Source organism: Python bivittatus, unplaced genomic scaffold, assembly GCF_059951505.1.
Source record: "Python bivittatus isolate LINGU-HERP-01145 unplaced genomic scaffold, Pbiv_v1 ctg000820_np1212, whole genome shotgun sequence".
In the NCBI taxonomy this organism is placed as follows: domain Eukaryota; kingdom Metazoa; phylum Chordata; class Lepidosauria; order Squamata; family Pythonidae; genus Python; species Python bivittatus.
Window position 1 is genome coordinate 1,639,606 of NW_028277107.1, and position 20,599 is coordinate 1,660,204.

General features: G+C 47.1%; 1 protein-coding gene across 1 annotated transcript; it reads right to left on the bottom strand.

Moving 5' to 3' along the window:
* Positions 1 to 4,953: 4,953 nt before the first annotated feature.
* LOC148214047 (uncharacterized) lies at positions 4,954 to 18,499 on the bottom strand. Its single transcript, XM_088128896.1, has 6 exons — positions 18,288 to 18,499; positions 17,042 to 17,643; positions 16,618 to 16,732; positions 16,423 to 16,490; positions 14,947 to 15,076; positions 4,954 to 11,871 (listed from the first exon to the last, which is right to left on the bottom strand). Exons 2-6 carry the CDS (start codon positions 17,531 to 17,533, stop codon positions 8,876 to 8,878), a joined length of 3,801 nt encoding a protein of 1,266 aa, XP_087985022.1. The 5' UTR covers positions 17,534 to 17,643; positions 18,288 to 18,499; the 3' UTR covers positions 4,954 to 8,875.
* Between the last annotated feature and the right edge of the window lie 2,100 nt (positions 18,500 to 20,599).

Genomic DNA, 20,599 nt, shown 5'->3' on the forward strand with positions numbered 1-20,599 from the left:
CCCAGCTACCTTACTCCCTAAACCACAGCCAGACAGTGATCCAATTTGACACAGTTGCATTCAAACGATAGAACAGGAATTCTCCAGTAGACAGGACTTGAGAGATGTCCCCATTAGCCATGCTGACTGTGAGTTCTTCGTTGATGGGAGCAGCATAATTAAGGATGGGGTTAGGCAAGCCGGTTATGAAGCAGTAACAGAACGGGAGGTAGTGGAGGCTAAACCCCTCCCTCCCAGTACTTCTGCTCAGCAAGCCAAACCAATTGCCCTCGCGAGAGCTTTCCAATTGGGAAAAGGAAAGAGCAGAGGATTTAAAACAGTGGAAGGGGAGGAGATTAAAAACCTAAAGGAAGTTCAGGCCCTCTTAGAGGCTGTGCACCTGCCCCTCAAGGCAGCTGTGATGCAGGTGAAAGGACATGGAAAGGTGCTTCAGCAGACGGAAAGGAACGGGAACCAACTAGCCAATGAAGCCACTCGGAAAATGACAGAGCCTCAGGCAGAGGCGATCATGGTGGTTAATGGGGTGCCAGATCCATCTGCAGGGCTGCCTTCGAATCCTAGATATTCCAGGAAGGAAAAGCGAAGAGCTCTGGGGGCTGGGCAACTTGGGAGGACTCTGGCTGGCTCAAAACGAAGGATTGCCAGCTGGTAATATCACATGCCCTCTCCAGGTCGCTATTGCAGCAAATGCACCAGCGAACACAGGCCAGCCCATCGGCACTCTCTCGGCATGTGCAACTCTGGGCTTCCATTGAGGGAATCACTCAGGAGGGCTCAGGAGATTTGGGAATTGTGCTTGACCTGCTGCAAGAATAACCCAAATACGGGAATCAGAAAAGGGCCCATGGGCACTCAACCCAGGGAGCACCTTCCTGGTTCGAAATGGGAGCTGGACTTCACTGAATTGCCCAGAAATAAAGGATATCGGTATTGTCTGGTGTTTGCGGACTCTAACGGGGTGGCCTGAAGCGTTCCCTTGCAGGACCAACCAGGCCAAAGAGGTGGTAAAGACTCTTTTAAGGGAAATCATACCAGGACATGGGATCCCTTGGGAGGGGTTAAATTCAGATAATGGGCCACATTTTGTGGCTACAGGGATTCAGGAGGTGGCAAAATTTCTTGACATCCCCTGGAAGTTACGTCCCTCTCGTCAGCCAGAGGCATCGGGACAGGTTGAGAGACTGAACCAGACAATAAAGACACAGCTCAGGAAATTGTCACAAGAAACTAAACTAGGCTGGGTGGATTTGCTCCCACAGGCATTGCTACAAATTCGAATCCTGCCCAGAGAAAAATTGGCAATAAGCCCCTTTGAAGCCCTCCATGGACGTCCATATAGAGTCAGTTCCCTGCCAGGACACAAGGAGAAAGTAAGTCTCAAAAAGGGGGGAGCTGATTTGAAGGGGTATTTAATGGGGATCTCTGTTTTGTTGCAGGAAAATGAACGGGGGCTATTGGGGAAACAACTCCAATCCTTATCTGAGCCTCTGCATCCATTTCAGCCCGGAGATCGGGTATATGTGAAGGCGTGGTCTAAAGGCTCTGACCATCTGTCTGAAAAGTGGAAAGGGCCACTCCAGGTGCTCTTGACGACCCCATCCAGCCTGAAGGTTGAGGATATTCAGGCGTGGGTGCATTACCAGCGGGAGAAGGCTGCCTCCCCACCAGGTGACAGCGTTGTCCCATCACAACATCAGCAACGGAAACCAAAAGCCCAGTGGAAAGTTCAAGGAGTGGATGGCCTTAAGCTGGTTTTCTCAAAGGGACATTAAAGACACTGAATACGTTTGTGGGTAATAAAGGTTCAAAGCATATTTGACTTGTAAGGATTTGTAAGGACACTCCTTGCCCTTCCCGATTTCCGGAGGATCCGCTGGATGGAACAGAGAACAGAAGGGGAGGTATTGGGAAAATTCAGCATGTCGCTCTTTCTTTTCTGTTTGTCATTTCTTTTCTTCATCTCTCAGGTAGTAATCACTGACTGGTCACATAATACTTTGATACAACTTCATAATTTGGTTGTTAATGAAACCAACCCTCCTGCTTGCTGGATTTGCAGTTATTTCCCTACTCATAGCCAGCAAGGGTTAGTTGTTTTGCCAATACCCCTAGGCTTGGACAGAGGGTATAATTACTCAGTTCAGAGTTTTAACTCAGGCTATGCGGATCCCAAACCTTTCCAGTTTCTCCACCACATACTTGATGCCCCCTTTTGTTTCCAGAAGAGAGGGGGAAATGATTTTGTTGGGGACTGAGAGGGGTGTCTGTATAAATTTACATGGGATAGTCCTGGATGGTTGATGTTTAACAAGTCAGTTCCTATATTTGATGGTTCTTTTACTCAATGGCTAGAAAAACTTTTCCCCCGGTACTCCTTTAAATCAGGCACCTTTCTTCCTACTCTCAAGATTATTCTACAGGTTCTAACATCTAAAGGACCAATCTGTTTAGGTTCAAGAGTTTGGTGGTTATGTGGCAATGAGGGATTTAAGGAAATGCCACCTGCCTGGTCACGGACTTGCACTATAGGGTGGTTATGGCCCGGTGGCATTCATATGGTGCCACTAGAAGCTATTCGATACTCTACTAGGCATACTTTCCACCGGGAAAGGAGAGCAGAACACCTAGAATGGTCTACGGGAACCTTCACTGGCAGGAGTCTCTTCCCTGTGGTGGGAGTTGCTCAGAAATACAAAGATATACATAAACTTGCCTCCTTTCTTTACAACACTTCTATGGCATTGGAAAAATGGGAGAATATTACATTGAATCTGGAGGAACACTTACAAGATGAAGTCCTCTCCCTTAAGGATGTGGTCCTCCAGAATAGGACGGCCCTAGATATGATCTTGAAGAGTCAGGGGGGTGTTTGCGTGTATATTAATCAGTCATGTTGCATGTTCCATGACCAGACAAAAGGACTCCTGGTTGACCATAAACAGATTGCTCACATTGGGGCAGAAATACGAAAAGATAGAGAAGAGTATGTTGAAGATTGGAATAATTCTAGGTGGGACTGGTCTTGGTTAACCTCCTGGCTGCCTAATTTTTCATGGCTTAGTAGTTGTAATTGTTTGTGGTTTATTAATCTGCATATGTCTTTACTGATTCCCCATCTTTATTTCTACATGTAGTACCTGTACATGACCAAGTTATCTGTAGAAAAACAAGTACCTCATCTTGGTACAGAAAATCTTTCCTTACAAGGTTTAAATTCTTGGTTGAAATATTAAGAATTTAAAAAGGGGGGATTGAAACCTTATGAAAAAGGGCTCTTATTTTCCCTCATATTTACTTCCTTACCAAAGGGATAACACAGACACGGACATTGATGAATGTTCACACGTTTCTCTCTTTTAGACACCCTGTCTCCATAAGGGTCGGGGGCATAAAGACAAAGGGGAGGGGGTGCCCTGAACTCTGACTAGCATCCAATAGCTCATCAGGAAGATAAATTTCCCCCAATAATGAGGATCCAAAACTTATGCCAATTTCAACCAATCATTTGTTAATTGCTGTATCTCTTTGTAAGGAACATGTATAAAATTGTCTTCTTTGGGTGTGGGAGGGATCTTCTCTGCCTTAAGGGGGGGGGGCAGCTGACTCTATTGGCTTACTTTCAATAAAACTTTAAAATCTCAGCTGGTACTTTCGTGTCTGATCTTCTGCCAGACTGAATCCTAATAGGGGAGAGTCAGAAACTCTCATATTTTGGAAACAACATCACCCAGGTGGCACCGGATCATTTGTCCAGATGGTGCTGCCCAGGATTCTGCCCGCTTCGACACTGGTAGCAAAAGGAATTTGGCTTTTAAGCCAAACAGTTGCTTGAACCTGAGACTTCATAGTTGGTAATTGCCCTTTTCTGCGTTTTGCGCCCAGTGAATGTGTGTGTGTGAGATTCTCTCTTTATGTTTCAATCCATGCTGGTGACCAGGGCTGTGGGTCTAAAAATTCAGCTCCAGCCACCCCCAGACTTCCACGAGTCCTTCTTGGCAAAGGCTGGGAGGCCCTAGAAAGCAAGGGGGGCTGACAAGACCCACATGCCTTAACAGGTAGCACAAGGTCGTGCGCTGGACTCTATCTGGGCAAATACCGGCCTGCTTGCCTTGTCCCTCTCTCAGTCCAGAACCAGGGACTGAGGAGGAGGGCCAGGAGTTCACTGGGAAGTCTCCGGGTGTAAAGGATACGCCTAACACCTTGGGGGACACGCGTGTCATCGGTTGGGGAAGATGGGGAATGAGCAGCCAAAGGTCTCCTGACCTCCCTCCGGAAAGGGTGCTCCTCGCCTGGGACAAGGGTTATTTCCCGTACAGGCGGGGACGAGGAAGAGTTGTGCTCGAGGTTTGTGTCTGGAATGGGCTCGGGTGACCCACACAGCTGGTAGACCAATTTGGCCTGCAATGGGGACCTTCGACTGCACCATTTTAAAATCTTTGTGATCGAAACTAAGAGCTTCCCATCTCCCCTGTTGGTTCTGCTGGGTAGGACTTTCTATCCCGAGTGTAACTTTTAATTCCTCCACTAATTAGGTAAGTTCTTGTGTGTGCCTCCTGCTCATTTCTACTCCCAACTTTGTGTGTGTGTGTGTGTGTGTGTGTGTGTGTTCCCCTTTCCCTCAGCTCTCTGTAAGTAGGGAAATGGGATTTCTTTTCAAGGGATGTCCTTAGACCTTGGGACCTTCCACCCCAACCCTGGATTTCCCTAAGTCTCAGCCCGTATAGCGGTTAGAATGATTTCTTCCCAGTTCGTTTCTGAGCCGGGATCAAAGAGACAACAGGCAGTTGCACGAAATTCAGCTCTTTATTCTTCACCCCAAAGCCAGAGCGGTGACGGCAGGCTGATAGGTGGGCGGCCGTGCCTGACCTCCCTCCCCCTTGGCACAATGGAGGCTTTTCCTTCAGCTCCTGCTTCAGAATCCCACCCCTTCCTCAGCCCACCCCATGTCCCACCTCAGCACCATTCCATACTAGTACCTTCCTTCCTTCCTTCCTTCCTTGCTCTTTTCCTTAACTCTGCCCTTTTGATTTTTGTCTACCTCCCTGCCCCTGGTTGCTCCACAAATTACTACTGAACCAATGTAGGGGAAGAAAAAAAGGAAAGGAAAGGAAAGGAAAGGAAAGGAAAGGAAAGGAAAGGAAAGGAAAGGAAAGGAAAGGAAAGGAAAGGAAAGGAAAGGAAAGGAAAGGAAAGGAAAGGAAAGGAAAGGAGCCACCAAGTATTGCCAACGGGCAATAAAATCTGAATGATGACTGGAGTTCTATACTTGGTGGTGCACATTCCTGACATGCTACATATTTAATCTTTTTTAAAGTACTTTCATAGAGACTCCTCTTGTACTTTGATTTCTGTGTATTTGTCTTTTGGAACTGACCTTTTCTCCTTTTCATTTCTCTTCTTGAGGCATATGTGCTGGTGTATGGTTTGTAAAGCCAATTCACAACGTGAAGCAAAGCCATATATACTTGAGCCATTGGGGTAATGTGGGGGTAGGACACCTAACCCTAACCGTGTTCCCACCCTCCAACAGATCTGGGATTCTGGGCTTTTTCATAGAGCTCTGGGTCAGAGGAGAGGAAATCTCCTCTCCGTGGAAAGGCCCAGGATAGCTCCCGTGGTCAGGAAGTGGCAACCTTCAGTAGAGGAAGACGGAAGTCTGTGTGGACTGCTTTGAACTGCTGGGAGTGGGTCTCTGTGAAGGCGGAAGGGCTGGGCGAGGTTGCAGAAGAGGGAACGCGAACAGGCGAGGTGGTCTTTTGAAAGGCAGCAGACGATGCACATAGACAGAAGCAAAGACAAGAACACTGTATGTCGTAAGAGGGTGTGTGAGGGGTTAGTGTGTTGTGAACAGGGAAGATGAAGGTGGACGTCCGTTTACTGGCAACTCTGACTGAGGGGCTGATCTCAAGGTGGTGATATCAGCAAAAGGGGAGTTAATTAATAAAATGGGAGTCAGACTGGGGTCATAACCTATCAGGCTCGCACTCCCCACCAGAACATGTCAAGGATGCACCATTAGACTCACATTCCTTCACGGAACATGTCAGGGAGCTCTGCGACTAAGCATGCAGACTGCTTAAAGCAGGAAAAGGCAGATACAAGCCCAGGCAAGACTTAACACAGCAAAGGCCCCAAGGCCCCCAGGCGTCCCAGATGCAGAAAACCACAGGTCATCATGGACACCATCACATCTATAGGTTGACAATGTGTAATGTTATTACGGGATGTTAGTTATTAAGTGCATATGCTCAACTATGTAACCAACCTTGTAGTCTCTCATATTGATCCTGTTTTTCAAAAGATATATTTTCCTTCCAGTCTATCAGACCTGAAGCTGTGGGGGGGTGGAGGGGAGCTTGCTTCCCCTCTAAGGTAAAAAAGGTGATTCCAGGAAATGGACAATGTCAGTCTTTCTTTTTAGAATAAAGATCTGCATTTCAAATGTTTTCTTTTGCAAATTTTTCTTCCAGGAGCTACAGTTAGGAAAAAGTGATCAGTTTTCTCAGGAAGATCTGGCAACCTCAGAGGAGCAATAGCTCAGAGAAGGGGGAGGGAGGTCCATTTCTGCCCTATTTCTGAATTGCTGGGCTGCCCCAAGAGCGCTTTGCATTTCCACTTTGATCAGCAATCTCCTTCTCTGCTTTGCAACAAGAATCCAGCATTGGCCCTCAAGGGGGTCTTCCTGTGTTTTACTTTTAAACTAAATGGGTGATGGGTTTCATCTTTGTCCCTCAATATGGATATTATAGACAAAAGGGAAATGATGTTTAGGACAATATTTGGTAGAGCCTCCATGGACTGCTGTGGTCTATCTGAAAACAAAACAAAATCTTTTTAAGAACTTGGCTCTGGGAGCAATCGAGGCACTCTACAAATTCCTATTTCAGTGCAGATTCCTTCTCTCTAGGTTTTCAAGTTATCATTCTAGGAAATTATTAGGAATGAGAAGGTATTAAAGTCTTTAGCAGTTGAAGTATATAATGATCTTTTCATCGAAGTAGAAATGTGATGAGCAGTCCACGTTTTGTCTCAGGGCTGCTGGCATTCACCCACACCCGTTCACAGCAGGAGGGCCTGCAATCTGGGGGTGCATTTCTAGAGTTATGCTGACCTCCCATGATTTGTCCTCCCTGTGGCAGTAAGAATCAGCCTAGCAGCTTCATCTTACGCTGCATGATCAGGGAATTAACCCTAACAAGGCTGAAGGATCCCTACGAAGGTGATCCACTGGACATGGACTCGGCCACTCTCTGCCCTGAGAGGCAAAGCCAATCTTTGGAGATCTCTTGGGATATTGGCACTGGGCTTTCACAGAGAAGGCCTCCCAAAGCAGGCAGTCCACCTCCTCTCTGGCCACAAATGGTTGAAGGGGAGGAGACCACTATTGGGCCAAGCCATCCTGAAGCTCCATCAACGCTTTGTTGAGCCCCACCTAGTCTTGCCCAATATCAAAACCTCCCCCAGGGGAGAAGCTTCGCACGCTCCATGTGAGGACGTCAGACCCTGATGCTTCCTGCTGGTGGTGGTAATGAGGAAGGTGCAGGAGCACACGGAGAGTGCCCAGCGACATCAGTGGCAATACAACACAACAGACCTGGCCCTACTGGGCCTAGATGTAAGTGGGGGGGGGGGGATGCAATAGACCCTGGGCACCAAGGAGTGCTTCTCCAGCTAGGCCCAGAGAGACCTGAAGGGAGCCGCACAGCAGGAGAGAGAGCGGTGCAACTGATCCTGTACAATATCCCCTCCCCTCCTGTGACAAAGGAAACCCCCTGCCCAGAGGGGAGGAAAGGAAAGCGGGAAAGACAATTCGGGGCCACAGGAGCAAAAGTGTGGGTGATAGGAGGCACTGTGCGTTTGAAAGCAAGCAAAGTATTCTGCCCTGCAGGAAAAAAAATGCTTCACATCTACCAATAGAAGAAGACTCCACTATAAGAGCGGCGAAGGATTGTCCTTTTCTTCGGTGGACTTCAATAGGAACCCACAAGGAGGATTGCGGTCACCTCAGGAGGAGTCTTCCAAGCTCCTGACTTGGGGCGTGAATCTGCTTCAAGCAAAGGTGCTTGTGCTGGCTGAAAACGCCTGCCTCTTACCCTGCCCGCTGCATTCACTGACATTTCAACTGCCAGACTGCCATTGCTGAACAGCAGTATAAATATTGGGTCTTCACGTCTGTGCCTCATGACTGGCAAGGGACATTCCCTGTCGACACAAAGCTACTGAATGACTCTAAAATTGTTGACTATTTTGACTTTGTGAGAGGGTGAATGCGAACTCAGCACTCTCTAATAATCAACCACAACTCTACAAAGGCTTTTATTCTTCATAGGCCACGTCTACGGTACATACGATGGGCAGGTAAATCCCCTCAAGTGAAACTCAGGGCATCCTGCGGAGGGCTGGGCGCGCTGATCGTAAGAGAGAGCTTTCAGGGGTGGACTGACCAATAGGAGAGAATATGTGCGGCTCAGGGTCAAACTGTGGAGTCCTTGGGGCTCTCTGAGCTTGGTTGTCTTCTTGCAAACGTTTCGTTACCTGGCTGGGTTACATCTTCAGTGCTAGCAAGAAACGTTTGCAAGAAAACAACCAAGCTCAGAGAGCCCCAAGGACTCCCCAGGGGTGGACTGCCCTGTATTCACCCACCTGAGCCTTTTTGCTTCTCCCTCCTGGAGACATTTGCTCTTTTAATTCGGTTGATAATTCCAAGTTGATAGAGGGAAGCATAGAGGATTTCAAAACTTTGGTTGACAACATTGGCTACAGTCAGGGCTGCTTTGATTTTTCATGGCTTACCTCCTGGTTACCAAACATTGCTGGCCTTTTATGATTTATAAGGCACATATTATTAGAGAAACTCTTTCCACACTCCATGCACTTATATGGCTTCTCCAATGTGGATCCTTTTATGATGCAAAGTAAGATTACAGTTTTGACTAAAAGTCTTTCCACACTCCATACATTTATATGGCTTCTCCCCTGTGTGGATTCTTTTATGAGAAGTAAGTTTACTTCTAGTACAAAAGCTTTTTCCACACTCCATGCATTTAAATGGCTTCTCCCCTGTGTGGGTCCTTTTATGAATCATAAGGGATGCATTTTGAGTGAAGCTCTTTCCACACTCCAGGCACTTATATGGTTTCTCCCCTGTGTGGATCCTGTTATGGGAAGTAAGAGAACTGCTAGTAGTAAAGCTCTTTCCACACTTCATGCATTTATATGGCTTCTCCCCTGTGTGGATCCTGTTATGGGAAGTAAGATTACTTCTAATACGAAAGCTCTTTCCACACTCCATGCATTTATATGGCTTCTCCCCTGTGTGGATGCTGTTATGGGAAGTAAGATCACTGCTAGTAGTAAAGCTCTTTCCACACTCCATGCATTTATATGGCTTCTCCCCTATGTGGATCCTGTTATGGGAAGTAAGTTTACTTCTAATACGAAAGCTCTTTCCACACTCCATGCATTTATATGGCTTCTCCCCTGTGTGAATCCTGTTATGGGAAGTAAGAGAACTGCTAGTAGTAAAGCTCTTTCCACACTTCATGCATTTATATGGCTTCTCCCCTGTGTGGATGCTGTTATGGGAAGTAAGATCACTGCTAGTAGTAAAGCTCTTTCCACACTCCATGCATTTAAATGGTTTCTCCCCTGTGTGGATCCTGTTATGGTAAGTAAGAGAACTGCTAGTAGTAAAGCTCTTTCCACACTCCATGCATTTATATGGCTTCTCCCCTGTGTGGATCCTGTTATGGGAAGTAAGATCACTGCTAGTAGTAAAGCTCTTTCCACACTCCATGCATTTAAATGGTTTCTCCCCTGTGTGGATCCTGTTATGGTAAGTAAGAGAACTGCTAGTAGTAAAGCTCTTTCCACACTCCATGCATTTATATGGCTTCTCCCCTGTGTGGATCCTGTTATGGGAAGTAAGATCACTGCTAGTAGTAAAGCTCTTTCCACACTCCATGCATTTAAATGGTTTCTCCCCTCTGTGGATCCTGTTATGGTAAGTAAGAGAACTGCTAGTAGTAAAGCTCTTTCCACACTCCATGCATTTATATGGCTTCTCCCCCTTGTGGATCCTTTTATGATGGGAAGTAAGATTACAGTTTTTACTAAAAGCCTTTCCACACTCCATGCATTTAAATGGCTTCTCCCCTGTGTGGATCCTTTTATGAATCATAAGGGATACATTTTGAGTGAAGCTCTTTCCACACTCCAGGCACTTATATGGTTTCTCCCCTGTGTGGATCCTGTTATGGGAAGTAAGTTTACTTCTAATACGAAAGCTCTTTCCACACTCCAGGCACTTATATGGCTTCTCCCCTGTGTGGATCCTGTTATGGGAAGTAAGATGACTGCTAGAAGTAAAGCTCTTTCCACACTCCATGCATTTATATGGCTTCTCCCCTGTGTGAATCCTGTTATGGGAAGTAAGTTTACTTCTAATACGAAAGCTCTTTCCACACTCCATGCACTTATATGGCTTCTCCCCTGTGTGGATCCTGTTATGGGAAGTAAGTATATTTCTAATACGAAAGCTCTTTCCACACTCCATGCACTTATATGGCTTCTCCCCTGTGTGGATTCTTTTATGGGAGGTAAGTTTACTTCTAGTACAAAAGCTCTTTCCACACTCCATGCACTTATATGGTTTCTCCCTTTTGTGGATCCTTTTATGATGGGAAGTAAGATTACAGTTTTTACTAAAAGCCTTTCCACACTCCATACATTTATATCGCTTCTCCCCTGTGTGGATCCTGTTATGGGAAGTAAGTTCACTGCTAGTAGTAAAGCTCTTTCCACACTCCATGCATTTAAATGGCTTCTCCCCTGTGTGGATCCTGTTATGGTAAGTAAGAGAACTGCTAGTAGTAAAGCTCTTTCCACACTCCATGCATTTATATGGCTTCTCCCCTGTGTGAATCCTGTTATGGGAAGTAAGTTTACTTCCAATACAAAAGCTCTTTCCACACTCCAGGCACTTATATGGCTTCTCCCCTGTGTGGATCCTGTTATGGGAAGTAAGATGACTGCTAGAAGTAAAGCTCTTTCCACACTCCATGCATTTATATGGTTTTTCCCCTGTGTGAATCCTTTTATGACTCATAAGGGATGTATTTTGAGAGAAGCTCTTTCCACACTCCAGGCATTTATATGGCTTCTCCCCTGTGTGAATCCTGTTATGGGAAGTAAGAGAACTGCTAGAAGTAAAGCTCTTTCCACACTCCATGCATTTATATGGTTTTTCCCCTGTGTGAATCCTTTTATGACTCATAAGGGATGTATTTTGAGAGAAGCTCTTTCCACACTCCAGGCATTTATATGGCTTCTCCCCTGTGTGGATTTTTTTATGGGAAGTAAGTTCAGTCCTAGTACGAAAGCTCTTTCTACACTCTGTGCATTCATGTGGTTTCTCCTCTCTCTGGATCCTTTCATGTGAAGTAACTTGTCGACTTGTTCTGAAAATCTTTCCAGATTCCAAACATTTATATGGTTTTCCCCCTGTGTGGATCCTTTTATGAGAAGTAAGGGACCCATTTTCACAGGAAAGAGTGAAAGTCCAATTGTGATTTTTTCTATTGTCTCTGCAGATAGAATCTTCTCCTTTCGGTTGGGTTGGAGAGCGTTCATTTACAACTAATTTGTCTTTTAATACTCTTATACTTTTTCCCATATACCTTTCCTTTATTTTTCCTTGTTGGGCAAGAAAGCCTTGCGTCTCAGCATCCATGGAGCTTTCCTGTTTCCAACTATTTGACTGGCTTCCCTCATGACTTTCTAGTTGCATCTCCAGTTCCTTGTCCCTTCCGCCTCCATGCCTGATCACTTCGAATTTTTCACTGGGATCTTTGTTCTTATAGCCATGATCACCTTCAAAGGAAAAGAGAAATGAACATGATAGGAAGGATGGGGGAAAAGATCAGACTGTAGGAGATCATACTACAGTCACTCCCCGTGGTTTATGGAGGAGTTGAGGGTGCTGAAGAGGGTTAAGAGACGTCTAGAGCGCCGCTGGAGAAAGACAAAGACTGAATCCGACCAAACACAAGTTAGAGCTGCTGTTAAGGCCTACATTGTGGCAAAGCGCCAATACTTTTCCACCCTTATTGCGTCTGCAGCATGCCACCCAGCGGCCCTGTTTAGGATCACTAGTCCCTCCTTGGTAAGGAGGATGTGGGGGTTCATTTGCAGGGCCATGCGGAGGAATTTTCAGGGCATCTGCAGGACAAAGTCACTCGGATACATTCCAAGTTAGACTCCGAGCATGGGGCAGGGGCTGGGGAGATACCGGGGGACCATTCTTACCCAGTTATCTGGGAACAGTTTGATCCTGTTGCTCCTGAGGAAGTGGACAGGGTCCTGGGGACTGTGAAGGCCACCACTTGCCAACTTGACCCATGCCCTTCCTGGCTGGTGAAAGTAGCTCGGGAGGTGACATGTGGTTGGATCCAGGCAATGGTTACTACATCCTTGCAGGAGGGGGTGTTTCCGGCTGCCTTCAAGGAGGCGTTGGTGCACCCCCTCCTCAAGAAACCATCCCTGGATCCCACCGTACTGGACAATTTTCATCCAGTCCCCCACCTCCCCTTTTTGGGGAAGGTGGTTGAGAAAGTGGTGGCTTCACAGCTCCAAAGGGTCCTGGAGGAAGCAGATTATCTGGACCCTTTCCAGTCAGGTTTCAGGCCCGGTTATGGAATGGAAACAGCATTGGTCGCAATTATGGATGATCTCTGGCGGGAGCGGGATGGTGGAAGTGCGACCATCCTTGCTCTCCTTGATCTCTCAGCAGCTTTTGATACTGTCAACCACAGTATCCTTTTGGGATGGCTCAGGGAATTGGGGGTGGGCAGCACGGTTTTGTGCTGGTTCTCTTCCTTTCTCCAGGGCCGATCCCAATCGGTGGTGATAGGGAGCAAGAAGTCCCAACCTCGGCCCCCCCTGTGTGGGGTGCTACAGGGTTCGGTTCTCTCCCCGCTCCTTTTCAACATATACATGAAGCCACTGGGTGAGATCATCCGTCACCATGGGATGAGGTATCATCAGTATGCTGATGATACGCAGTTATACATCTCCATCCCGGGTGAAGTAAGTGATGCCATGGCCGCCCTTTCTCGGTGCCTGGAGGCTGTAAGGGTCTGGATGGGGAACAACAGGCTTCGGCTGAACCCTGGTAAGATGGATGGCTGTGGGTTAATGGCTCCTTTGTATCCGGGACTTTGTCATCCTTGGTGCTCGATGGGGTGGCACTACCCCAGACAGACCCAGTGCATAATCTGGGGATCCTCCTAGACTCATGACTCCTGCTTGAAGAGCAGGTGGCAGCCGTGGCAAGGAGGGCCTTTGCACAACTTCGGGTTGTGCATCAGTTACGCCCTTTCCTGAATCGGGAAACCCTTTGAACAGTCACTCACGCCCTTATTATCTCCCAGATAGACTATTGCAATGAGCTCTACACGGGGCTACCCTTGAAGAGTATCCGGAAGCTACAGCTGGTCCAGAATGCGGTCGCGCAGGCTATTTTTGGAGCCCTGAGAAGGGCCCATGTAACACCATTGCTCCGCAAGCTGCATTGGGTACCAGTTTGCTTCTGGGTCCAATTCAAGGTGTTGGTTATCACCTTTAAAGCCCTACATGGCATGGGACCAGGTTACCTAAGGGACCGCCTCTCCCCTATGACTTCAACCTGTCCTACCCAGTCACACAGAGAGGGCATGCTTCGGACCCCCTCAGTAAAAGAACTCCATCTAGCGGGGTCCAGAAGGCGGGCCTTCTTTGCGGTAGCCCCGCCCTTTGGAACATTCTGTCCCCGGAGGTGCGATTGGCCGCCTCACTCCTGGCCTTCCGAAGGACCTTGAAGACCTGGTTCTCCCACTTGGCCTGGGGTGGGGAGGGAACAGCACAAGCAGGGAGATGGCTAGCCCCATAGTGGCCAGCTGTCCCCGCCCTGATTTTCCATCTTCTTGGATTTTTTGTTTTTACTATAGTTTTAATTGTATATATGGGGCATATTTTATGTAAATTTCTAGTTTTATTCTCTCTGTAACCCGCCCAGAGTCCCCTATTGTAGGGGAGATGGGCGGGAGAGAAATCTAACAAACAAACAAAGAAACAAATAAATAAATAAATAAGATTTTCCTTCTGAATTTTTGCCAAATTCCAATATATTGCACATTTGTATCCTTACAATCACATGGTATAGAAATGATAATTTCTATACTCATGAGCCATAAAAGCTTTGAAAAAATCTACAGCATCTGGTTTGTTTAAAATCATCCTTCTATAGTCAAACCTTACCCAGAGTCAGCGCTGAGTTCAGGAAGAATCTGGGGAAACATCCAGGGAGGCATTAGGAGAAAACCTAACATTTATCGGAGGGCAGTCAATAACAGGAAAGACCAGTGACAACTAAATCAATTTTGAAATTTGTCCTTTTTTCCTACCCAAACTGCCTTCCATTTGCTCTTCATTTTTCTCTGGCCAAAATCAAAAGGTTGCAGAGAAAAAATTCTAGAGCTCTTCTATTAACCCTACACAGCATGTTTGGAATGGAAAAACAGCACCATTTTGCCCTTAACCCCAAGGCTCAGGATAGAAATGAAAACGAAGACAAGTCATTAACCCAACAGCCTGAATAAATGACAAGCCTTCAGGGGACAGATAGGGAAGCATCTGCGCCCAAAAGGATGAAATCTGTGTGATGGAGTTGACCATCTCCTCAAGCCAAGGAGTGAGTTTCTCACTGATACCTTTAAAAAGAAATGGAAAAATCCACCAGATGAGAAATGGCAGGGGATGCATCTAAGCAGAGAGCCAATGACGTCCTTCCTTCCTTCAAGCAGGAGAAGGCCAGATCTTTTCCTTCCCCCCGTCCAAGAGATGAGGTGATGGCATCTAACTAGAAAATGTCTTCCCAAACTCTCTCATGGGAGAGAAGCAAACCCTTACCCAGAGAGGCCACGTTCCTATAATTTTCCAGCATGACTTCCCAATGCAGCGCTTTTTGGTGAGGATCCAGCTGAGACCGCTCCTCCTCGGAGAAATACACAGCCACCTCCTCAAAGGACACAAGACCCTCCTGAACAAGGAAAAAAAGAACAGAACAGGCCCAGGAAGATTTGCAAGATCTGTCCTATTCCTCACAAATTCCCAAAGCAAAGATATGCACTAAGTTAAATGGCAACGCTTGGTGGGATTCCAAGGTTTAGGTGAGAAAATGGAAAGAGCCAAAAGCTTTTGACTGAAGAAATATTTCTGGCAGGCTTGATCAACTTGATTGCTTCTGCAGGCCTTTCAGTGCCATTCAGTGATAGCAACCCCAATTTCCTTCTGGATCGATCCATGCGGCCATCTTCAAAAGACTCTCAGTGTCTTCAGAGGACCAACTGGCAGATGGTCTTCAGAAACTCCACCTATCAGTGTCTCCAATCCTTCCTATGTTTGCAGAAGAAAATCGGGGGTGGGGGGGTGGGCGGAGAGATTCTTTCTAGCATTTCAGCAAAGGGCTTATGGTGTCCCCAGAAGGACCAATCGTGCCCACCTCAACAACTTCATGAAGTCCTGGGAGAGCACAGCCCAGGGATTTGGGTGGGTGGCCATGAATATCCAGAGGCACACAAGCCGGGTTCTTCCCTTCCTCAGATTGCAAGAAAGCTGCTAGTAGTCTGAGCCATTGGCTGAATGGGAGACAACAAAGTGGAGGCAATTTTCTGGGAAGGACATTTCTCAGCCTTTGCCCAGCTAGATTCTTTGACCTCCAAATCCAGGTAGAAAACAGGGGATTAGAAATTACTTTGCAAAGCAAAAGGACATTGATTATATGCTCTTTCAGAAAAATTTCTACTTAAAATCTTTTCTATCCGGCCATTTTCATTGGATGTTAATGGTCTGGCTCATGTCTTAATCTGATGTGATTGTATTTCTTATCACTGGTTGGAAAAAGGGGTTTTTAAAAATGGCAATATGCCAATCTGAGTATTTAGTTATTTTTGAGCAGCCTTGCACAATTCCAAGTGAAGCAATTAAAAAAAGAATGGGTCTCTGTTTAGCGGTTGCTATGACTGTAATAATATTATTCCTATCACTTGAGGAACTTAAAAAAAAAAACAGTTATTGTAAACAAATAATAGGAAGAGTAAGTAGTAGAAGGTGAGTTAAGTACTGGTCTTAAAAAAACATTTCCTAATAAGAATCTCAGGGGAGGAATTACAAACCCTTGTATCCAAACCACAGACTTCAGAGCAGGCTAAGGTGACTGAGGGCAACTTGAATCTTCCATTCCCCATTCAATGTTGCTCAAGGACAAGAAAACACCGAAGCCCAAAAGAGGGGGGAAAATGGAAGGAGAGAGTCCTACATACAACAGCTTGACTGCCTGAAGGAAAGGGAGAATACAAATTCAATAGATAAATTTCCTCCTCTTACTGGAGCTGGAGGTTCAGCCACTGTTTCAGCTCCACCAGAGAGAGCAGACAACTTCGTTCGAGTCTTCCCTGTGAGGAAGAGAGAATTTTAAAGTGCAGAATTAATAAAATAGGAGGAGGCATTCTATAGAAGAGAAGACATAGAGAAGATGAGACAGCTGGGATCCCTCTGGGGAATGGGAGGGCCTTCGATTACCTCCTGAGCTGTCCTGACTTGGATCTTCCTGAGAGATCCTCCTGGAAAACGGGTCCTGAGGGGGACTGGATGGATTCCTCCTTCCCTCAGGATCTCTGATGCCCATAGCGAAGGACTTGAAATAGGAGGCAGGAGAAAGGAAGAAGAATTAACAGACATCCCACAACATGAGGTGGATTCTTGTTCTCTGAAGACAACTTCAAAGCCCCCAGTGTCCATAAGCAAGGCTGGAAAGTGAGAAAGGAACGGCTGTCCCAAATCTATCTTCTAGAATGGATAACGCAACAATGTCCCACAAGAATTAGTGAAACATCTCCACATATTAGGAATGCCAGAAAACTCTCATCGGGAGGAGTTAAGAATTCAAGCAGATTGTTTATTCCCTTCAGACCCGTTCTGGGCTCCCAAAATGAAGGTCTCTCACCTGCAACTCGACCGGCTCATTTTGCTCTTCTGCCTGGCTCAAGAGGAAGCCTTCCGCCAGGGCCACCGCCTGGGAGCTGGTCTCTGCTCCGCACTCCCGCACCCAGCTCTCCATCTGCAGGGGCAGAAGGGCCAAGAATTGTTCCAGAACAACCAGGTCCAGCACCTGTGCCTTTGTGTGCTTTTCTGGTCTCAACCATTGATGACAAAAGTAGTGGAGACGCCTGCAAAGTCCTTGGGGACCTTCAGCCTCCTGGTATTGGACACTCCTGAAGTTCTGGGGCCGAACCTCTGAACGGATGGTTTCCTCCTCCAGGATCTTCTGCCCTGGTCTTTCCCAGATCTCTCCACAGCTCCCAGGCTGTACAGCAGAAGAGCCTTCTCCAGTTCCCTCACTTGCTAAGGGTTGTGTCTCCATTCTTTCTCTGTCCTGTAACCCAACTCCAAAGGGGTCCAAGGAATGTTGTGGCTCTCCAAATGTCTTTTCATTCATAGGACTGTTCCTGTAGCCCAGGAATGACCACAGCAGGCCAGTCAGCCCTCTTTGCCCAAGAGAGCATTTTGTCTGTATCTGAGGACCTACAAAAGGCTTCCAGGTTGTGTCTGGAATGGAAAAGAAAAGAAATTCCAGGAATTAGAAAGTGATGGATTTCACCACTGAACAACACTCATCCCCATGGAGGGCACCATTTTTCTGAGCTGGTATAGGATGGCAGTGGCATTGAGCAGATAGGAACTGAAGGCCGGGCAGCTGATTGGCATACCTGAATCTTACCTCTTCAGGGTTGCATACTACTAAGCTGCAAGAGGATGATATAAGTGTTCATTTGTGTGTTTCTCTGCGTGTGTTACAAAATCGGGGATTGACTTCCGTCAAGCACTTGGAATGCCCAATAAATGCATCTTGGAGCATTTTCCGTTTCTTTTTCTCAGAAGGAAGGGCTGGCTTTTTAAAAACCCGTATCTACATTTCCCTACAAGCAAGATTCACACAACATGCCAAACCCCAAACAGGTTAACAAACCCCCAAAGTCCAGTTCAGATACAATGAAATGAGCCTGGCTCGGGATGCTCCATTTCCCTTTCTTCAGCGTTGGCTTTTAAGAGCCAAGTCACACCAGGACACCCAGGCGGGTTCAGACAACATGCCCTAAGCCCAAACACATCCCCCAACCGCAGGGGCCGCGTTCACACAAAGCACAGGGCTTGCAGGAAGGAAGCTGAAGACGCTGTCCTGCTTCACTCACCCTCCTAAGACACGTTGAACTGCAGAGGATCCAGCCCTGTTTCAGCCTCATCAGCGCGTGGTGAGAAATCAGGCACAATCTCGGGCACCTCCTTCCTTGCAGGGCTTTTCTTCTTTCCTGCTTCAGATTTGCAATGCAAACTCTCCCTCCTCCCCCAGGGCCTCCTCTGGGTCTCTTCCCTGCAAGCTTTTCCTGCAGCCTTTTACCGCCTGCGAAGCTCAATGAGTTAAAGAGGGAGAGGACAGCTTCCTAGAGAGGCAGGAAGTAGATGATGTCACTCCCTTCCCACTGTCCTCTGAAAAGCCACCTGTGGCCATCGCCCTCCAGTGGCCGAACCATGAAGCACATGGTGTCCCCTCTCTTTGCAGAGGGAGCCCCCTGGTGGATGCTGTGTGCAAGGCAGCACCTCATGCAAAGAGGGGAGAAAGGGGGTTATTTCCATGTGGTCAGGAGATTGGGGGCTGTGGTGTCCCCCTGATCAGGAAGCCTTCTCCATCCAGCTGCTTTTGACAACTGTAGAACATCTCCAAGCTTCCATTTTTAACAGAGGTTCTGGAGTAAGTTGCATCCTCATTTGGAGAGAGATCGAAATGAAAAGAAATGAGGCGCGAAGGGCTCCCCCAGATCCCCTCCTCTGTCCTTGGCATCCTGGATTTGTTCCTGGGGGCAGCACAGCTGGTCTGGAGCTCTGCTTCCCCCTTGCCTGTTACGTGGATGGAAAAGGTTTGCAGGGGAACATGGGATTCAGGCTCTCCCATCCCCAGGACTCAGAAAATTGAACCCGCATGAGGACTTTGTCTGCCTCTCTCCCTTCTCCAGCCCAGGAACCTGGCAGATCCCCTTGCACGGGAAGAGGGTCCTGCTCACCCAGGGCCTCCTCTGGATCCCTTCCCTGCATGACTTTCCTGCAGCCTTTTTAACCTCCTGCGAAGTTCAAAGGGTTAGAGAGCACAGCTTCCTAGATAGGCAATAGGTAGTGATGTCACTCCTTTTCCCACCGTCCTCTGGAAAGCCACCTGTGGCCATCACCCTCCAGTGGCCGAACCATGAAGCACATGGTGTTCCTCTCTCTCCAGAGGGCTCCCCCAGGTGGATGCTTGTGCAATGCAGGTCCTCATGCAAAGAGGGGAGAAAGGGTGTTATTTCCATGGGGTCAGGAGGAAGGGGGCTGTGGTGTCCCCCTGATCTGGAAGCCTTCTCCATCCAGCTGCTTTCGACAACTTTAGAACATCTCCAAGCTTCCATTTTTAAGAGAGGTTCTGGAGAAAGTTGCGTCCCGGTATGGGGGAGCAGACAGGAAATGGAATTCAGCATTTTTCTTACTTAAGAGAGTAAAAATAATCCTGTCTTGATTCTGTATCTCATAAAAGTGGTCAGTGGGAAACTCTGACAGGCTTTCAAGATTCTGTTCTTGCCCCAGAACAACATCACAGAGCTCCCATAGGTTCTGTGGTGTCCAATTCCTGACCCGGTTCGCCTGAAAGGGCTGACGCTCAGTTTCCGGCTGGGATACAGGATGGGAATTGCATTGGTTGCACTGTTAGGCACTAGCCTTTGTTTATTCATTTACCCAAGTTCAGAGAACCAAATTGACTTGAGACGAGGCTTTTAGCTAACAGAAGTTTTATTGGCCAAGAAACATTCTGGATGGGTCATTCAACACCGTGGCAAGGTGTTGAGGAGAACCACACCTTGCAAAGCAAGCAACAAAGATTTTATAGGCATTTACAAATGTAATCAGATCATACATCCCCTCATGTCCATATAAGGAAATGCAGGGATGGTCTAAGGGGGAAAAAAGGTGGATCCCAGAAGGAGAAAGTGAGCTCAACTCTCTTCTCCTGTTACCAAGGGAATAGCACATGTTAGCACATCCTTATCTCTTGTAGAATTCAGGGCCTCTCTCTTTGCAACTTTTCTTTCCTGGCCCCAAGCTGATTTACAGCTTGCTTGGTTCAAAGACAGTCAGGCATCTAACGGCTAATTGCTTATTCGAAGACAATCAGGCATTCAACACATAGATAAGGGGGGGGGGGGAAGAAACGTTGTGCTCTTTACAAAGCAAGTTAACCCTTTATAAATAAGATAGAGTGCACCACTATATGTATGTTTAAAGAGTATAAAATTGTTTATCAAAACAATGCCCTTCAGCACTTCTGGATGACTTATGGAGAGACCAGGATTGGGGGAGTGCAGTCCTCCTAGGTCTCTCAGTGGCCTTCAGTACCCCTGACCATGGCCTTCTTCTGCAACGTGTCTGAGGGAATGCCCTGCTTTGTGGTGGGTCTCCTCCTTCCTGAGGTCCTGATGGT

Bases quoted from the DNA above. Each gene is read 5' to 3' on its own strand.
- LOC148214047 (XM_088128896.1), bottom strand. From the start codon at position 17,533: ATGAATGAAAAGACATTTGGAGAGCCACAACATTCCTTGGACCCCTTT. The intron at 16,491-16,617 runs GTAATCGAAGGC...TCTTCCTCACAG, and splicing joins AAGTCAGGACAGCTCAGGAG to GGAAGACTCGAACGAAGTTG. The intron at 11,872-14,946 runs GTAAGGGTTTGC...TTTCCTTTGAAG, and splicing joins TAGGAACGTGGCCTCTCTGG to GTGATCATGGCTATAAGAAC.